General features: G+C 40.5%; 1 protein-coding gene across 2 annotated transcripts in view; it reads right to left on the bottom strand.

Annotated features, from left to right (window-relative positions):
- LOC135708446 (myosin light chain kinase, smooth muscle-like) overlaps positions 1-18,400 on the bottom strand; it is a 109,870-nt gene that overhangs the window by 33,501 nt on the left and 57,969 nt on the right. For both annotated transcript variants that reach the window (XR_010518295.1, XM_065230563.1), the window contains exon 2: positions 17,695-17,989. Coding sequence is in view for 1 of the 2 variants with exons in the window: in XM_065230563.1 (XP_065086635.1) it covers positions 17,695-17,989 (295 nt within the window). In the remaining variant the exon portion in view is untranslated. The remainder of the gene's footprint in view (positions 1-17,694; positions 17,990-18,400) is intronic.

Below are 18,400 nucleotides of genomic sequence, written 5' to 3'. Positions count from 1 at the left end.
TTCGTAGAAAAATCGTCGAGAAAAATGGTAGAAAACATGGAGGGAAGTTTAGAGAAATAACCGAGAGAAAAAGGAAGAATTTGCCAGGTGAAGTCAAGAAGCATTCTAATGTAGACGAACAATATTTCCAGAGAAACTTGAAAAAATGGGAATTATTGGAATTGGAAAGAAAATTTTAGGAAGTAATTGAAAAAATATCTTTCACTGCTAATTGAACGCAGTTTTCGGAAAAAAAAAATACGGGAAACTTGCAAGTGATTTCTGTTGAGTAAACTGTGGTGGGTAGTACGCTGAACAGATGGTGGTAGTCAAACTCAAGGGAAATGACTATGCTCGTCACAGGTGGTGGTACTACCAACTACGATACTTTTAAAACCGTTAAAAGCTTGTTCGATGAACAACTTGCGAGTGTTATGTCTGTTTGTCTGTGTTTATACATTAATGGACAAGGGTACTTGAGGTATTTCCTCAAATCCATAGGCAAAATAGTGCGCGTTTGTTTTGATCACATACTGCCTGCAGCTGTGGAATAGCTAGTGGCGTTTATTTATCTATACCTAAAGCTCCACGTTGCCGAAAGCATTTCCAGGCGGTGGTGTGTTATAATGTAATTATTCTTTACTCAACTATTGTGTTGCTTCTCTCGTCATGAGTCATGACCAACATATTCATCTCATAGCGATTTCGTTTATTATTCAGTTCCAACCTGGATCGGGTATCAGGATTGGGTCTGCTTGTTTTCTGACAAACGTCAGTTTGCTCGTTTGTTTTTAAAACCTAGCTCAGGTTGAGGTTCGCACTGACAAAAAGTTCGGTTTCGCACCCCGATAATAAACGAATTCGCTATCAGAGAGATGTGGTGAGATGTACCAACAATCAGCATTGTTGACGGTAAAGGAGTGTGCGTTTGACTAGTATTGTCGTACTATTGGCTCTCGCTCAATATCAACTTCTATTCAATTACTCTAGCGGAACTATCAACCTATCCTATTCAGAACTTTCTCTAGCTAATAAATTATCGCACTAAAGCTTTATTTCGATATTAGTATAGCATTTCCTTCGAACTCTGTAAATCTCATTATTATGGAACGGGGAAAATTTTCCAAGATGCATCTTGGACTTAGTATAATCTCGATCATGGAGAAAAATGGAATATTCTGGCATTAATTAAAGGGATTTTGAATTTTTTAAATGCTATAAATTACTTAAAAATTCGAGATCTCTGAGAACAACAAATTTAGAAAATTATGCTGCTTGGAATAATATTCGATATTTTGCAGTTCTGATATAGAATATAATATAAGTTCACAGTCCTTGAAATGTTTTTGAAACATAGAAAACATTTTATCATATTGGACAAGGAATCAAAGAACAATCAACAACACAAAAAAAATGCTTTCTACGATTATCATGACAAACACTCTCTGACCTCTAGCTTGATCGGAACGGTGGAAGGAAAAACATAAAATTGTTTGAAAGTTTGATTGCAGCAACGCGGTTAGCGATGCATAGGGAAAATTGCTCTAGTGTTGGCCTATGGATCTAAGATTAGGCCCATCACTAAAAATCTGTTATTTATCAATTTTATCTAGATGAACGCGTCATTGGGACGGTACTAATGGATATTTTTGGCCCCTATTGAAAATTTAGTAGATTGCTGATTTTATGTATGGGCTCAAATAAGGGGCATTTATGCCGAAATATGTCATATTTCATTTCACCATTCCGATCAACCGCATTTGTTGTAGACACACTTTCACTCAATTTTATCAACTTTCACTCAATTTTATCTTTGTTGAAAAAATTATTTTTTGACTTGCATGTCGTTTTTATTTTGTCATGATCGAACACTTTTGTTTCCCTGATCTTGTGGATATAGTATTTTTTTTTAATTTGGACAGAGACATTTTTTATTCCGGACTGAAAGTTCGGAAAAAAATACAACGCAATTTAATCGAAGACAACATATCAAGAAAACTGGAAACTCTTCCACTTTCTCAAAAGACCGGTATGAAACAGTCATAATTTCGTCATCTGCCGCCCAAAGGTAAATGCTCCGAACGAATTGGATAGCAAAGGTTCCATCCTCAGAAGAAAGGTTTGTATATTTGCCCATTTTTCTCTGCGTTGCTTCCACCTTCGCTCGAGCGCAGCGCTACTGTGTCTGACGCTTGGATTCAGGTAAAGTTGTCAGTGTTCTTGATATGTAGTCTTCGATTTAATGGATTTAGAAAAGAACTAAAGATTCTGCTACATGATTTCTTTCTCGATGTATGGATAATCTTAAGAAACGGGTACCATAAACGAACAATATCGTAGATGTGGTAGCCATACCGCATTGAGTTGGGATGATATCCCGCATAGGTGGTAAGGTACTTCTTGTGGTTATGTTTTATGCGCAAAATACTAAAGCTGAAGGTCTTTGAAAAATTGTCTAGAGCTTGAAAATTTTCCTAGACCATTTTTCAACCACCTTAGGCTTAGAAAACTTTTAAGATTACGAAGTTAAATAGCCCGGATATTTTGACCAGATTTTTTTTTCAAAATCTTAGAAAATTTATGATAAGTCGAGATTACAGACAAGCGAAAATTTTTGAAATATTATTATCTGGATAAATTTTGAAGAAAACGGACTTAAATGTCTCGATCTCGATCATGAAGTGGAAAAAAAATCTAAATAATAATGGTTTCATAAACACCAATTTGACAGTTAACGATCCCGTCTGTTCGCAACTTTTCTTATCACACTGTACACGGTAATTTTAAATAATATCAATAATATCAATGATTTCACGGTGCACAAATCAATAATAGGTTTGTTCCGATGCGTTACTTCATTAGCGACAACATAAATCCTGTTAGAGCGCAATGTATGAATATTTACGCTCATTGTTCTCAAAACAAAAGAAGCGCTCCTAGCGAATCCCCTTTTTCTACGTTTATCCGTAGGACGAAGAAAATCTAATGACGTTTCAATGCATTAGGACGGAAGTGAAACTAGTAGAACGAATTTAGAATCGAGAAGCACTATTAGATTTTAAACAATATCTCAACAATTTGTGACTCTTTATCAAATCTAACGGTACGTATGGAAAAGTGAATACATTTAGAAGCCAAGAAACTGGTTCAGAAAAGAGAGGTAAAATGAGGGTTGTGCTTAGTAGGACGGAAATTAGATAAAAAACCCTAACACAAAAAAAAAAACAAATCACGTTTTAATTGCAGAAAAAAAGTAGAAGGGTCTGTGCCTAGGGGCACGAACGGAAGCTTGACGTAGGACCGCTAGTGGACGGAACAAATGTGAACATTTAGTTCTCTTAATTGATCAATCATCAATTATCTTAACTCTTTCCATTTTTTATTTGTAAGCGTATCAAATTTGTAGCATTTATTTCAAAGAGAAAGTTGATGAAGAGAATCCAAGAGACTGTCAACTTGAGTATTTTCGATTCATCTACCCGACTTTAAAAGGTGTATTTTGATTTTTTTGTTATTTATGAATTTTTAAGTTTGGTGCATTTTGGTATTAAAGTGTATTCACCCCTCACAGAATTTCCTTCAGAAGGGCGCGGGCGGAAAGTATTGTTTGTGCAGAATATGTAAAAAAGGAGGGACTTCGAGAGATTGAACTCGTGAGAGCTAATTTTCTCACAAATTTGATTTTATTGGCTTTCTGGGGACTGAATATACACCCAAAGCGAATTATTCCCACTTCTCTCAAATTCTATATGGATTTTTAACACTTCCTACCAGCGTGTTCTGGAAAATGGTCGGACGAAGATTAATCTCACCAATACATTCGGGCCTACAATTCCACACCTTCTAAATAGATCAGGTTGAGCCTTGATAGCTAGCTGCTTGCGGGAACCTTGACCTTGACAAATGTCTAAATAATACTCTTAACAAATTTATGGTGGTCCTGAAAAGGACCGTTTTGTAGTGCTGGTTGAGTAATGCTGAGCTGAGCACGACGAGCTACTGATTTCGATCCTAGCCTAGCGATGGGACTTCTTCCTCCTTATCTATGGTTGCTCATATGAGCTCTGCAGCTCGCTGCTTGCAGGCAGCCTTTCGTTGTTACTGGAGAACAATGTTTAGCTCCACACGCCGAAAGCACTCCTGCTGCTGCTGCTGCTGCTGCTGCTCCTGTTGATACCGATGACCGGTCACCACCACTTACGGTAATTGAATGAGCACCGTTCAGTGGGACCGCATCGAATTCGATTTTTAAATCTGTGTTAGGGAATGCGTTGTTTTCAGACATTCGGTGATAATTTTGATCACCATTGCAACAGTTGGATATGTGGTATTTTTCAATAGTGACCTATTGAAAATTAACTAAGTATTCATTTAAGCAGATTGGTAGATAAATTTCCAATCGTTTGGCTTGTTTAGAATGAAAATCTATCTGCTATTGGTCGAAACCTGACCTCTTTTCGTAATGCTATGCATTTTGGTTTTTTGAAATTGCGTGGATTCTATAGATCCTGTGGAGATCTATCTAGCTCGATGTATGTGTTGGTAGAGGGGAAAATTTAAACTTTGCGGGAGACGATGTCTTAACACTCGAAAGCAATTTTGTGAAATATGAAGTAAAACAAATCCTAGCTAGTTCTGCATGATGATTTTGTTTGATTTTATTTATTTGTAAAGTCGCCGGGAAATACCAGCTGGCGATTTGTTTTTGTTTTTATGATAACTCCTTACTTGAAAACAGGCAAAAACTCACAAACAGGCTGTTTTTTCATGGTATACAGTGTGATAATTCAATAATCAATAAATTATCTCAACATTTAGTGGCAAACCATTCATAAATTTTGGTAACATACAAAAAATTCTATAATCCACATTAAATTTCATATGTAAGCGCCGATTGAAACAATCTTTTCGACGTCACTACAAGGGTGATTGATTAAACGAAAGAAACGAATCGTGCGGAATGAAAGTCGAGGAAAAACTAGTTGCACCAATATATTCAGGCCTACAATTCCACACCTTCTATAGACAGGTTGAGCCTTGATAGCTAGCTGTTTGCGGGAACTGATGACCTTGACCAATGTCCAAATAATACTCTTTAACAAATTTTTGGTGGCCCTGAAAAGGACCGTTTTGTAGTGATAGTTGAGTAATTCTGAGCTGGGTGTTCAACACGGATGAGGCTGTCGAGCTGTATGTTGTTTGGAGCGAGGGTGACACGCTTGGCATAGATGACCGACCCGCAGTGACTCACGAAGAGCTACTGATTCCGATCCATAGCATAGCGGTGCAACTTCTTCCTCCTTTGATGGTTGCTTATGTGGGCTCTGCAGCTCGCTGCTTGCAGGCAGCCTTTCGTTGTTACTGCAGAACAATTTTCAACGCCACACGCCGAAAGCACTGCTACTGCTGCTACTAATTTCGACGACCAAACACCACTACACATTGGTGTGGTCGTTGGGAGCGTGTGGTTCTGAGTATAGCGATGAGTGTGCAAAATATTACTCAATTCCATCCTCCCTATACGCACGCGCCCGAGGATCGGAGGCGAATGCCACTTCGACTTGTTTCGTCTACTTACTACTCTCTGACGACTGTGCTGGGGAAGCAGCATAATCATGTAGGTAATTGATGCGTTTGTTAGTTAATTCAACGCTTTTGGACAATGCTGGACATTTACCAGTTTTTCAATAGTTTCTTGTTGAAAATCAACATTCAAAAGCATTGGTATCGCTGCGTAGTCATATTTCTGATCAATTAGTGATAAAATTATTGAAATTGGACAAGGGGCAGCTGAGTTATTAACGTTCAAAATCTTTCTTAATTTGTTACATGTTCCATTTTCGGTTTTCACAAAGTGTACCCCCATATAGAAATCAAAGACGTAGTCCTACGTCAAAAAGTTGTAGCCGGGGAAAAAAAAAGCTTGACGATCAACTTGATCGACTTGACGATCAACTATGTAAATCGTTGACTTCACGCAGAAGTAATACTAAACATATAGTCAAAGTACATAACTCTGGATGGGAGCATACCATCAATTACTGTCATTGGTCGAACGGTACAGTAACAGCACCTACCCCACCCGTGTCCCCTCGAGATCGTCAAGTTGACGATGACAGGAGCACATATCGTGGTAGGGGTAAACAATAGCTGCAATTTCCAAACCTACGACTGGATGCCTTCCTTCAAATAACAACTGAAGTGCGGTAAAAATCGGTAGATATGTTTCAAACACATCGTTGGTACTTAAGCGGTCGGCGTTTCATCTCTTTTTGCCAGTGGTGGCGGGCGGGGGACACCCCTCACCATCCCTCTCCAAAGGGGGAGTTTGGTAAAGAGAGAAGAAAAAAACGATTTGTACCTTCCTTAAAAGTTGTCCTAGCTCTCTATCTACTATCTATATGCAATTTTCACACTACTGTACTCTAACGGAACTATCAAATCTATACTTTCATCTCCTCCATCTATCGTATAAAAATTACCACTTTAGTCTGTTATTTGAAATTAGAATCTTCAACTATATTCAATACTAGGTTCAATGCATAGTGCAGCAAATATGAAAAAAATAATGCTTAGGCTGCAAGTTTAATTGGGAACTACGCCGCTAGAGGCGCTTCAACTTTATATTACTTATGAGGGGTGCTATATATCTCGTGATCATGGCCGTATGGAAAGTTGCCGTTTTGAGCAAAGTTGTTCAGGTAACGTTCGTGAGAAATCGGCGATGGAAGTTAAAAGTGACAGTTAAGTTATACCGAGGTATACCTGTACTGTGAAATGCCTTACAATAGGAGTACTATCCGAACGAGAAAGACGTATATACATCGAAAATCGATGTTAGAAGCCATTTTAGAACTCAAGATGGTCGTCATCGGTTTCAGAAAAAAACTGTCAAATACCATACAATATGGGTGATTTCACCGTCATTTTGGAATAAAAAATGCTTACTAAATAATAATGTTCTGAAAATATTCATATTGCAGGGTATCTGTCAATTTTTCTTAAACCGATGGCATCCACCTTTGATTCCAAAATGGTGGAGGATATTCGATTGCTACACGTTGTCTCCGTTCGGATATTACCCAAATAGAATGATATATGACAATTTTTTTTGTAAAAGCTTTACGCTTGTTAAAAAGTGTGATAAAAGTTCGAGTTTCCATTGAATCATCTTGGTGCACTTATTTCTTATCATGTAAGCAATAAATGCTCCGAAGACACCAAAACGATTTGACTGAAAAGGCACTGTTTTCACACTTTTTGCATTTTTTGAGCAGTCTAGTTTCAGATGCAATTAGCAATATTTTCTACCTCTACACTTCGTCCCCATCCTGAACACTACCTATTATGCGATTTCACAGATATTTTTTTCAAAAACTGATGGCTACGAGCTTGTATAGTATTTCAAAATGGCGGTGGACATCGAGTTTTGACATTTACACGTCGTTCTCGTTCCGAAAATACCCATATTTTTGGGTATTTGATAGCATGTCTAAAACCAATGGTCGCCATTTTAGATTCCAAAATAGTGTCCAACATGGATTTTCGACCTCTACACGTCATGCCTGTTCCGGAAATACTCATATTGAAGGGTATTTGACTTTTTTTTTTTTTTTATATTAATTTATTTGTACAGGCTCAATCGAATAAACTTTACAGAGCCGAGTTATCATTTGCATTATACATGAATAATGTCTTAAATCTAGAGTTAAAGGAATTGAACCGATTACTCGCGGTCGTCTCGAGGTTAGTGGAGATTTACATTTTTTTTTGGATGGGAAAAGGGAGAGGGAGGTTTGAAATATGATTTATTATATAAATATTTAATTAATTCTAAAACATGAACTTATTTCTATTCATCTTGAAAACAAACATAAAAAAAACTACACGCACAATACACAAACTAAACACAAGGTTAATCAAACTTACAATCTAAGGTTAGTATTCTTAAAGTAAACATATATGAGTTTCATAAACTCCAGATCACGTCTAGCCAAAATATCCCGAACTGGAACATTATGTTGTTTACCTCGAGCCCGAAGGGAATCGCACAGCTCAGATCTGACTCCACGATGCTCAGCACAAGACCAAAGGATGTGATCGGCGTCTTGGTAACCTTGTCCACATTCACAGAGATTGCTGTCTCCCAGCCCAACACGAAACAAGTGAGCGTTTAACGAATAGTGATTGGACATGAGGCGAGACATCAGACGAATGAAGTCTCGACCCACATCCAACCCCTTGAACCAAGGATTCTTCGACACCTTAGGGATGATCGAGAATAGCCATCGTCCCAAACTCCCTTCACTCCATTTATTTTGCCAGCTGGCGAGCGACTGTTGACGATAAATGAAGAAAAATTCATTGTAGGCGATTTGTCGATCGTAAATATCGCCTTGCATAGCGCCCACCTTAGCAAGTGAGTCCGCCTTCTCATTGCCCGGAATCGAGCAATGAGATGGGACCCATGCAAAGGTGATGACAAAAGATCTTAAAGATAAAGCACTCAGAAGCTCTCGTATTTTCATGAGAAAATACGAGGAGTGTTTTACCGGCCTCATGGATCGAATAGCCTCGACAGAACTGAGACTATCCGTAAAAATAAAATAGTGATCTGGTGCAAGTGAGGCGATCGTTTCTAGCGTATAGTATATTGCCGCCAGTTCAGCAACATATACGGAACAAGGAGCTTGAAGCATTCGAGAGGCGCTATGAAATTCGTTAAAAATACCAAAACCAGCGGACGACTCTATTAGTGATCCATCTGTGAAGAACGATCTTGCAGAATCAACTTGGCCAAACTTTGCAGCGTAAATTGACGGAACAATCATGGAACGATGATGTTCTGGGATTCCACGAATCTCCCGCGTCATAGATAAATCAAAACTAACTGAATTGCCGAAGTCGGAGAAGCATACACGATGGGGATTATGCTGTGAAGGGCTGACATCCTGAGTTATGTACACGTAGTACAATGACATAAAACGCGTTTGAGGGTTTAGCTCAAGAAGCTTCTCAAAGTTTTCGATTACCAGTGGGTTCATAACTTCACAACGGGTGAGGAGCCTGAGGGACAATTCCGAAAACCGATCCGATAGTGGCAACATGCCCGCCAACACTTCGAGACTCATCGTATGAGTCGAGTGCATGCATCCTAACGCGATACGAAGACAACGATACTGGATACGTTCCAGTTTGATGATGTGAGTTTTAGCCGCCGACTGGAAGCAAAAACTACCGTACTCCAAAACCGATAAAATCGTTGTCCGGTACAACGTTAGAAGATCTTGCGGATGAGCTCCCCACCACGTTCCGGTAATTGTTCGGAGAAAATTGATCCTTTGTTGGCATTTTCGTCTCAGATACTCAATGTGGGATCTCCAGGTGCATTTGGAATCGAACCAGACCCCAAGATATTTGAAAGACATGGAATGAGTGATCGGCTTACCCAAAAGTTGAAGCTTCGGTTGTGCTGGGCTATGCTTCCTAGAAAAAACGACCAACTCAGTTTTCTCCGTGGAGAATTCGATACCTAGCTGGATAGCCCAAGTAGACAAATTGTCTAAGGTATCCTGTAAGGGTCCTTGCAGGTTGACCCCTTTGGGCCCTGTCATAGACACTACGCCATCATCTGCAAGTTGTCTCAACGTGCAGTTGTCACTTAGACAATTGTCAATTTCTCTGACATAGAAATTGTACAGAAGGGGGCTTAAACATGAGCCCTGGGGGAGACCCATGTAACTAAATCGAGAAGCTGTAGAGTTTCCATGAGAAAAGCTCATATGTTTCTCTGACAGCAAATTGTACAAAAAGTTATTAATTAATGGGGAAAGGCCACAAGCGTGGAGTTTGTCTGAAAGGACTTCAACCGATACTGAATCAAAAGCCCCCTTAATATCCAAGAACACAGAAGCCATTTGCTCTTTTTTAGCAAAAGCCAACTGGATTTCTGTGGAAAGCAACGCGAGACAGTCGTTCGTTCCCTTACCCCTACGGAAACCAAATTGAGTATCTGAGAGTAGGTGGTTCGTCTCAACCCATTTGTCGAGGCGAAAAAGGATCATTTTCTCCAACAATTTTCGAATGCACGATAACATCGCGATGGGACGATACGAGTTATGATCTGACGCGGGTTTTCCAGGCTTTTTAATGGCTATAACTCTCACTCGCCTCCAATCATCTGGAACAATATTGAACTCCAGGAACTGACAAAACAAGTTCAACATGCGCCTCTTAGCGACGTCTGGGAGGTTCTTCAACAAGTCGAACTTGATCCTATCAGCCCCCGGAGCCGAATTGCGACACGAAAGGAGCGCGAGTGAGAGCTCCAGCATTGAAAAAGGCTGGCTGATCTCGTCTACCGAATTTGTCGTTTCGCGAGGAATCATCTGTGCCGGCACGGAATCAGGACATACTTTTCGCGCGAACTTGAGAATCCACCGATCCGAGTACTCCTCGCTCTCGTTGTTTGAAGACCGGTTACGCATCCTTCGCGCCGTGTTCCAAAGCGTATTCATCGACGTTTCGCGCGATAAACCGTCCACGAATTGCCGCCAGTATCCGCGTTTCTTGGCTTTGATGAGGCTCTTGAGTTCACGTTCAAGAGTTGAGTACGCTTCGAAATATTCGGGTGTTCCGCGTTTCCGGAAAAGCTTAAACGCGTCGGATTTTTTACGATAAACCTCAGTGCATTGCTGGTCCCACCAAGGGGTAGGAGGTTTCCTACGAAAAGACATTCCTGGAACCGGACGAGTTTGAGCTCGAAGCGCGCTGTCCAAGATCAGATTGGAGAGGAAGTTATATTCCTCCAACGGTGGAAGCTCTTCTACCGACGACACGGCTTCATCTATCGCGGTCTTGAACGTTGTCCAATCGATATTACGGGTGAGGTCGTACGCGACGTTAACGGATTCCGACGAATTGAACCCACTGGCAATCGAAATTTTGATCGGCAAGTGATCACTACCGTGGGGATCCTGGATCACATTCCACGTGCAATCCAACGATAATGAATTAGAGCAAAGTGTGAGGTCTAATCTACTTCCATTTGAGGATGGACCAGCCAGACGTGTTACTTCTCCATTGTTAAGAATTGTCATATTGAAGTTATCACAGAGGTCATATATCAAAGTAGAACGGTTGTCATCATACAGTTCCCCCCAGCCTGTACCGTGGGAATTAAAATCTCCCATAATCAACCGTGGAGTAGGAAGAACTGAACAGATATCTGAAAGTTGTTTTTGACTAATCGAAACTCGGGGAGGAATATACACAGAAGCAATACAAAGGCTCTTGCTTTTAACAAAAGCCTGACATGCGACAACTTCAATACCTGGAAATTGTGGAAGATTCACTCTATAGAAGGAATGGCACTTTTTGATCCCCAAAAGTACTCCTCCTCCACGCGAATCCTCACGATCCAGTCGAATAATGTTAAAATCATGAAAAGGAAGATCGATATCTGAAGAGAGCCAAGTTTCACACAGAGCAAATGCATCACAATCGTTATTGTGAACCAAAAACTTAAACGATTCTATCTTAGGAATAAGACTTCGACAATTCCACTGTAGAACAGTGATCAAATCCCCGACCTCGTTTGGAAAATTATCCATCGAAGGAGATGATTGCTGCAAGGAGGGGCCACTTTAATGTCAACTGCTTCAAGAGGGTTTTCACAGTAGGAAGCATTGCCAGAACAATGCTTTTCAGAGGATCAGAAATATCGAGGTAATTGAGGATACTGTCCACAATGTTATCAAATGAGAACAACCCAGATGAAGAAGGGGCTTGTGTTCTGAAAATTGGGGCATCGGGGGTTTTGGATGTCCCCGGGAGAGGTGGAAAATCCTGGGTATAATCAGTTCTGCGGAATCCAGGAGGAGTAGAAGTCTCCTTTTTTCCACCACTCCTTGATTTGGGCAAGCTGATTTGGGGTTCTTGATCTGCAACTTTCCGCGAACGGATGCGTTTTCGTTTCCGGGCAGAACCTTCCGGAAAACTGAAAGAAACTCCCTCCTCAGCCAAGTCAGAGCCAGACTCGTCATCTGACAAAAGAGCGAAGGGATTTGTTTCGTTGGTCGATGGCTTGGCTGTCTTAAGCATTTCTGCAAAAGACCGCCTGGAACGTTCTTTAAGAGAGCGCTCTAGTTTTTCCCCGCGTTGTTTGTACACCGGACACGACGAGAGACCATGAGGAGGAGATCCTTTGCAGTACACGCATTTTGGTGCCGTGACTGTGCAGGCGCCATCCTCGTGCTTCTCCCCGCATTTGGAACAGCGTGCCTTGCTGCCACAGTGGGACGCCGTATGTCCCAACTGCTTACAGTTTTGGCAGTTCATGACCCGGGGAACGAACAAGCGCACAGGTAGTCGAAGTTTTCCCAGCTCGATATACTGAGGAAGGGCTGAACCAGAAAAGGTCACGCGAAACGAGTCTGTGGGGGTAAAACTCTTTTTGCCCTCGCTGACAGATACTGAGCCCAGTTTTTGGACATCCAGTATCTTCACCGGGGGGAGCAAGGGGTTCTTGAAACGGCCAACCGCCTGCTTCTCCAAGATCTCGGGGGTCAGACTCGCTTCGGTGACCACACCTTCGATCTCCACATCACGAGCTGGTATGTAAACTCTGTACTCAATCGTAAAGAGCTGGGAGGCAGCAATCTCGTTAGCCTGCTTCAGGTTAGAAACGACAACACGAAGTTTATTATGCCTAACCTTCGTGATTTCGGTCACGGCCGAGTATCGCTTCGTCAGATCAGTGGAAATTTGCATCAAGTTCAAAGGTTTGTTTTTGGGCTGAAAGTAGACAACCCATGGCCCAGTCGAGTCATCTGGATAGGCTCGCGATCGGGGGCTTTTCTGAGACGAACCATGAATGACAGGACGTTTTCGTCTATTCTTGCCATCGAGTGGCAAACTGGTGTCATCTTCCGACAAAATGTCCATATCGTCTTCTGACGAGACGTCCATTTTGCCGTACTAGTGGGAGCGGTAAACGCTCTACCACTGAAACGATGCTTAAAACCACACAGACACAATAAACAGAAAAAAACTACAAACCCAGAAACACAAAATTAAATTTAACTGATGGGCGAGAGAAAGAAACAGGAAAAAAAACTTATCTGCTATACTACTACCACCGAGTGATTACACAGCAGCAGCGGAGCGACGCGCAGCGTGGGTGACCTTCGATGCGCGTGTGCGGGCGATCTTTGTAGTGGTGTGCTTGTATTAGGCTCGGCACTCAGCTGGACACACGATGATGGATGACCGGTATAAATGCGGAGGCAGATGCTGACACTCGATGACGATGATCTGTGTGCCGGTATGCGTGATCACGCACCGATGGTGCGCAAAATGGTTGGCGAATTGGCAATCGCAAAAACAATTTTCCTTCCGATGATGCCGAAAACACACTTTCTTCTCAGAAAAAACTCACTTTCAGATAATTGTTTAGCCGGGTACTATGCCAGTAATCACTAAGCGAGAAAAAACTGATAATTTAAACCAACCGAATACCGAGAAAACTTCCAAAATGTATTTGACTTTAAATGCTCTTATTTTGAGAGTCCTGAAAATTATGTATCACATGAGATATGAAAAAATACATTTTCTGAATGAATTTTATAAAAAAATGCACAAGAGAACGCAAAATGTTATTTATTATTCAAAATGTACACCAAATACATTAATTCCTCGGAATATCTCAGAGAAACAAATACAGCAAACCTATTCTGTTGCTTTCTACAATTTAAAAAATGCTCAATTTTGATCAAACTTGAGATTTAAATTGGGAAAAGTTTCTAACATTTCCTTTTGACCTACTGCATCACGCTTACCTACAAGCCTGTGTATGAGTTTATACACGCAAACCAAAAATCTATTACAATGAATGTTAGTTCCAGTTCCTATCATCCTCTGTTCATGAACATCGCAACGAATGTTAGGAATTGACCATGCAGGCGATGTAATGGTTTTTTGTCTTTTTTTATTTCGTGTTTCATCTACGCTTTCGACTATACCAGTAAGCTTGTAGAACGACGCACATTGTAGAACATTGTAGAACGACGCACACACTTGTCTCGAATCTCTCCAGCAGAAAAAGCATACGAAGTCGAGCATTTTTATTTCGTCTTCCATCTACGCTTTCGACTATACCAGTAAGCTTGTAGAACAACGACGCACATTGTAGAACATTGTAGAACGACGCACACACTTGCCTCGAATCTCTCCAGCAGAAAAAGCATACGAAGTCAAGTGTGAGAGGAAATGAGTGCTTCTTGTTTGCTTTTAGGCTACCCATATTCAGAAGCATGGAGAGAGCAGTGGAGAAAGCACAGGTCTGATAGTCGCAACGTCCGTGGTTCGAGTCCAGTCGGCAACCTTTTTTCTATTTTTTTCGACATAACTAATTTCACTCACTAATACAACTCCACATTTTTCGGTCTCCAATTTTCTTACATCGGACCGCAGCTAGGTATATCGCATCCTCGGTTCATGCGGTCTCCACTTACATCCTCTGATGATGAATCCCACATAATTGTAAGCGAATCTTACATCCACCGGTTGGGTGTAGGCATGCACGGCGCACTTAGATCCGTTTTCCATATATTTGTCTATACAAATTTTAAAGACAAATGCAGATCATAACGCAACTAATTATAAATTGGCACAGTTGTTGGGGAAGAAGATCGAAAGAACTATTCAAACTTGACTCACCTTAATGTACGTATTAGAATTATATGAGCTGCATTTGTTTAAATAAAATAAATTGAGATATTTTGAGGAATTAAAGTTTATTGGATGAAATTTTGCGTTCACTTGCACATTCATTCAGAAAATCATGCTTTTTTTCAAATTTCATGCGATATTTATTCTTCAGTACTCTAAAAAAATAGTATTGATATGGAAACTATTGAATTGATCAGCACCGATCGATGAAAAATTATATTGCCAGTTCACAGAAATTTAAGCATTCTTAGATTTTTCAGAAAGAATAAGAAGAAACAACCGTAGCTATCATTAATTCCAAACACTGACACAAAAACATATTATTTAATTAATTGTAGTCTCCGAACTTCTATAAAATTAAGGTCTGGTCAAAATAAATTCTTCTGAGATACGTTCTGGCACAGGTTCTGGCATATTTGAAATAACTAATCACTGGAACTGATTCTTAAACCTCATGAGTTTTAGAGTAACATATATCAAGAGCCACATGTGAAAAGGGCATACAAGCTTTTTGTAAACAAACCTTTGTAGGCCCTTTTCTCGCCAACCGAGAGTTGCCCACGCAAACCAACAATATCATCGGAAAGGGTAAAGATTCCCCTACCCGATGATGATGATGGTTTGCGTTGGTGTCATATGGGTGGCGAGAAAAGGGCATAAGAAGGTTTGTTTACAAAAAAGCTTGTATGCCACTTTCACATGTTGTTCTTGATATCGTGTATTAATAGCACGTTTAAGGACAAAACATACTTCCACAGACCCGCTAGATTTGGTTGAAGACTTCAAACGTGTTGAGTATAGCTGGATCGATATACAAATTTATCCGGTTACCTAATTGGACTTCCGGTATATTTTAAGGCATGATTGCTGGGTTGAACAGCCGGCGGCTTGGCTCGATTATAGACTGCATCAATATAACGTGATGCAGTCTATAATCGAGCTGACAATCCAGCCGCCGGCCGTTCAACCCACCAATCATGCCTTAAAATATACTGATGTTTAACCCTTGATTTTCTTCATCCCAAATTGGGGATGACACAGCTGTAATGCTACACCCAACCGGTGGATGTAAGATTCGCTTACAATTATGTGGGATTCATCATCAGAGGATGTAAGTGGAGACCGCATGAACCGAGGATGCGATATACCTAGCTGCGGTCCAATGCAAGAAAATTGGAGACCGAAAAATGTAGAGTGTATTAGTGAGGTAAATTTATTGTGTCGAAAAAAAAAAATAGGAATTTGGTTGCCGACTGGAACTCGAACCACGAACGTTGCGATTATCAGACCTGTGCTTTCTCCACTGCTCTCTCCATGCTCCTGAATATGGATAGCCTAAAAGCAAACATGAAGCGTTCATTTTCTCGCATACTCGACTTCGTATGCTTTTTCTGCTGGAGAGATTCGAGGCAAGTGTGTGCGTCGTTCTACAATGTTCTACAATGTGCGTCGTTCTACAAGCTTACTGGTATAGTCGAAAGCGTAGATAGAACACGAAATGAAAAAGACAAAAAACCATTACGGAACTAACATTCATTGTAGAGGCATTCGAGGCAAGTGTGTGCGTCGTTCTACAATGTTCTACAACGTGCGTCGTTCTACAATCTTACTGGTATAGTCGAAATATCCACGCTAACACGACATAAAAAAAAGACAAAAACCCATTACATCGCTTGCATGGTCAATTCCTAACATTCGTTGCGATGTTCATGAACAGAGGATGATAGGAAACGGAACTAACATTTATTGTAATAGATTTTTGGTTTGCGTGATAAATCTACTCACAAACTACATGTTTCTTCGATTTTGACTTCGAACTTTCATTTGTTTTATTATTGTTTTGTCATGTGACGATTGTCAATTTTGGTTGTCAAATCTGACGCCAAATGCCAAGTTTTCTCTGAATTGGAAATAATCGTTCAAAATATAATTCTAAAAACGTGAATTTCAGGCAATATTGATAAAACTTCGTATGTCTCAGTTGTTTGACGAGCTTGTATGTCCTGGGCAACTTTTCATAAAATCTTGTGAAATAAAAAATCGCTGTATCACTGCGCCATCTTTGCGACCAAAACCTGAACTTTTTTTATCCACCAAATGGTAGTCCTAATTAATCCAAGAAACTTCACTAGACGTCAACTCGATTGGATGCAATCCCAGAGCGTTTTTTATGTTATTATTACCAAAAACGAAAAACTATTGTTTTATAATTGCTGAAGAAGAATTTCAGCAAAATTGGTTTTAAATTCTTATACATAATATTTACAGTGGTGGCCTTTAAATTAGCACAATAGGCCGATTTTCAGACAAACTACACAACTTTGGCATGTTGTTTCGGAAATGACCATATCGTCAATTAATTTCTTAAGCACGCTGTCGTTTATTGGTAATATGGTTGAAAATTTTAAACCTATAACACTTCGGAAATTTCGGATTATAAATGTGTTAATTAGTTGGCCATTGTCAGTCAATTTCCGGTAAACGCTTCCAATAATTTGATATTAAGTACACGCAAAAGTCAGCATATGTAGTTTTGTGTCAAAATTTCAGCTCAATTGATCATAACAAAACAATGTTGCAACATGCCATACTTGGCTAGTTTGTACGAAAATCGGCATATTGTGCTAATTTAATGGTCACCACTATATATCTGCCTACAGAAGATTAAATTTCTTTTCAAAACTAAACTTTTTTTAAACTATCTTCAATGCCCGTTAGTTGCTGTTTTCCCATAAAATTTCTCTTCATTAGATAATAATCAATACAAACTCCCACATTCTAGTGAAAATCAGATATTTTTTTTTAATATTTGTGTCACATAAGCCCATGATCGCACTTAAACTCATTTTAGTGATTATTTGTTGTAAATAGTAACTGGCTCAATGGGGTTGGTTACGGGACAATCTTTAAAAGCCAGATGATCGACAGGACAAAAGTTCGAAAGAACCTTTCGATCTTTTGTCATAGATTCCAACATCTACTCACAGTTCCAGTATCACATAGACCTTATTCTCATAGTCGAACGCATCGAACAGCTGGATCAACCGAGGATGGTGCAGGCAGCTCATGATATCGATCTCCCGCATCGCGTCGGTACGTTCCTTCTTCTTCTGGCAGGCCACTATTTTGGCCGCCAGCTCCAGACCGCTGGACTTCTCCCGACACATGAACACCGTTCCGAACGTTCCCCGGCCCAGCTCCGGCAGGATGTCAAACTTCTGCCGCGGATCGACATTCTCCCTCAGCGCCACCTGTCGGTAGGGGAATGCCGGCTCGAGCTCTGCAATGAAGAATAAGAAAACGGGCGTTGTTTGGTTAGACCGAATGGAACAGATTGTCTCCTGTCTCTGAGCTGCTGAGAAAAGGGGAAAGGAGAAACAAATTGGACCATTTGATTGCAGATTTTATGGGTTCGGTGTAAACAAATAGCAATCGGTTGAACAACGCCGATTGACTGCATTCACCACTTTTGCACCATATGTCGATCGTTCGTTCGGTGCGTGGTCCCAAGCAAGTGGTTGATCTTGGCTCCCGGATGGTTTTATGACTTTGGGGAAATGCTGGGACGGGGCGGGGATGCGATTGACGGATTAATGGTGTTTTATTTAAAGAGTGAGAGAGAGTTGAAGAGTTTGCCTTGGCGGAGTTCGGTCGGCCGTCGTTGAAAGCAGTAATGGAATACACGATCCGG

This window comes from Ochlerotatus camptorhynchus, unplaced genomic scaffold (genome assembly GCF_037179485.1).
Source record: "Ochlerotatus camptorhynchus isolate MF236.1 unplaced genomic scaffold, CSIRO-AGI_Acam_v1.1 ptg000330l, whole genome shotgun sequence".
NCBI classification, from domain to species: Eukaryota; Metazoa; Arthropoda; class Insecta; order Diptera; family Culicidae; genus Ochlerotatus; species Ochlerotatus camptorhynchus.
Note: the sequence above shows the minus strand (reverse complement) of the source record. Positions and strands in the feature narration are given on the sequence as shown.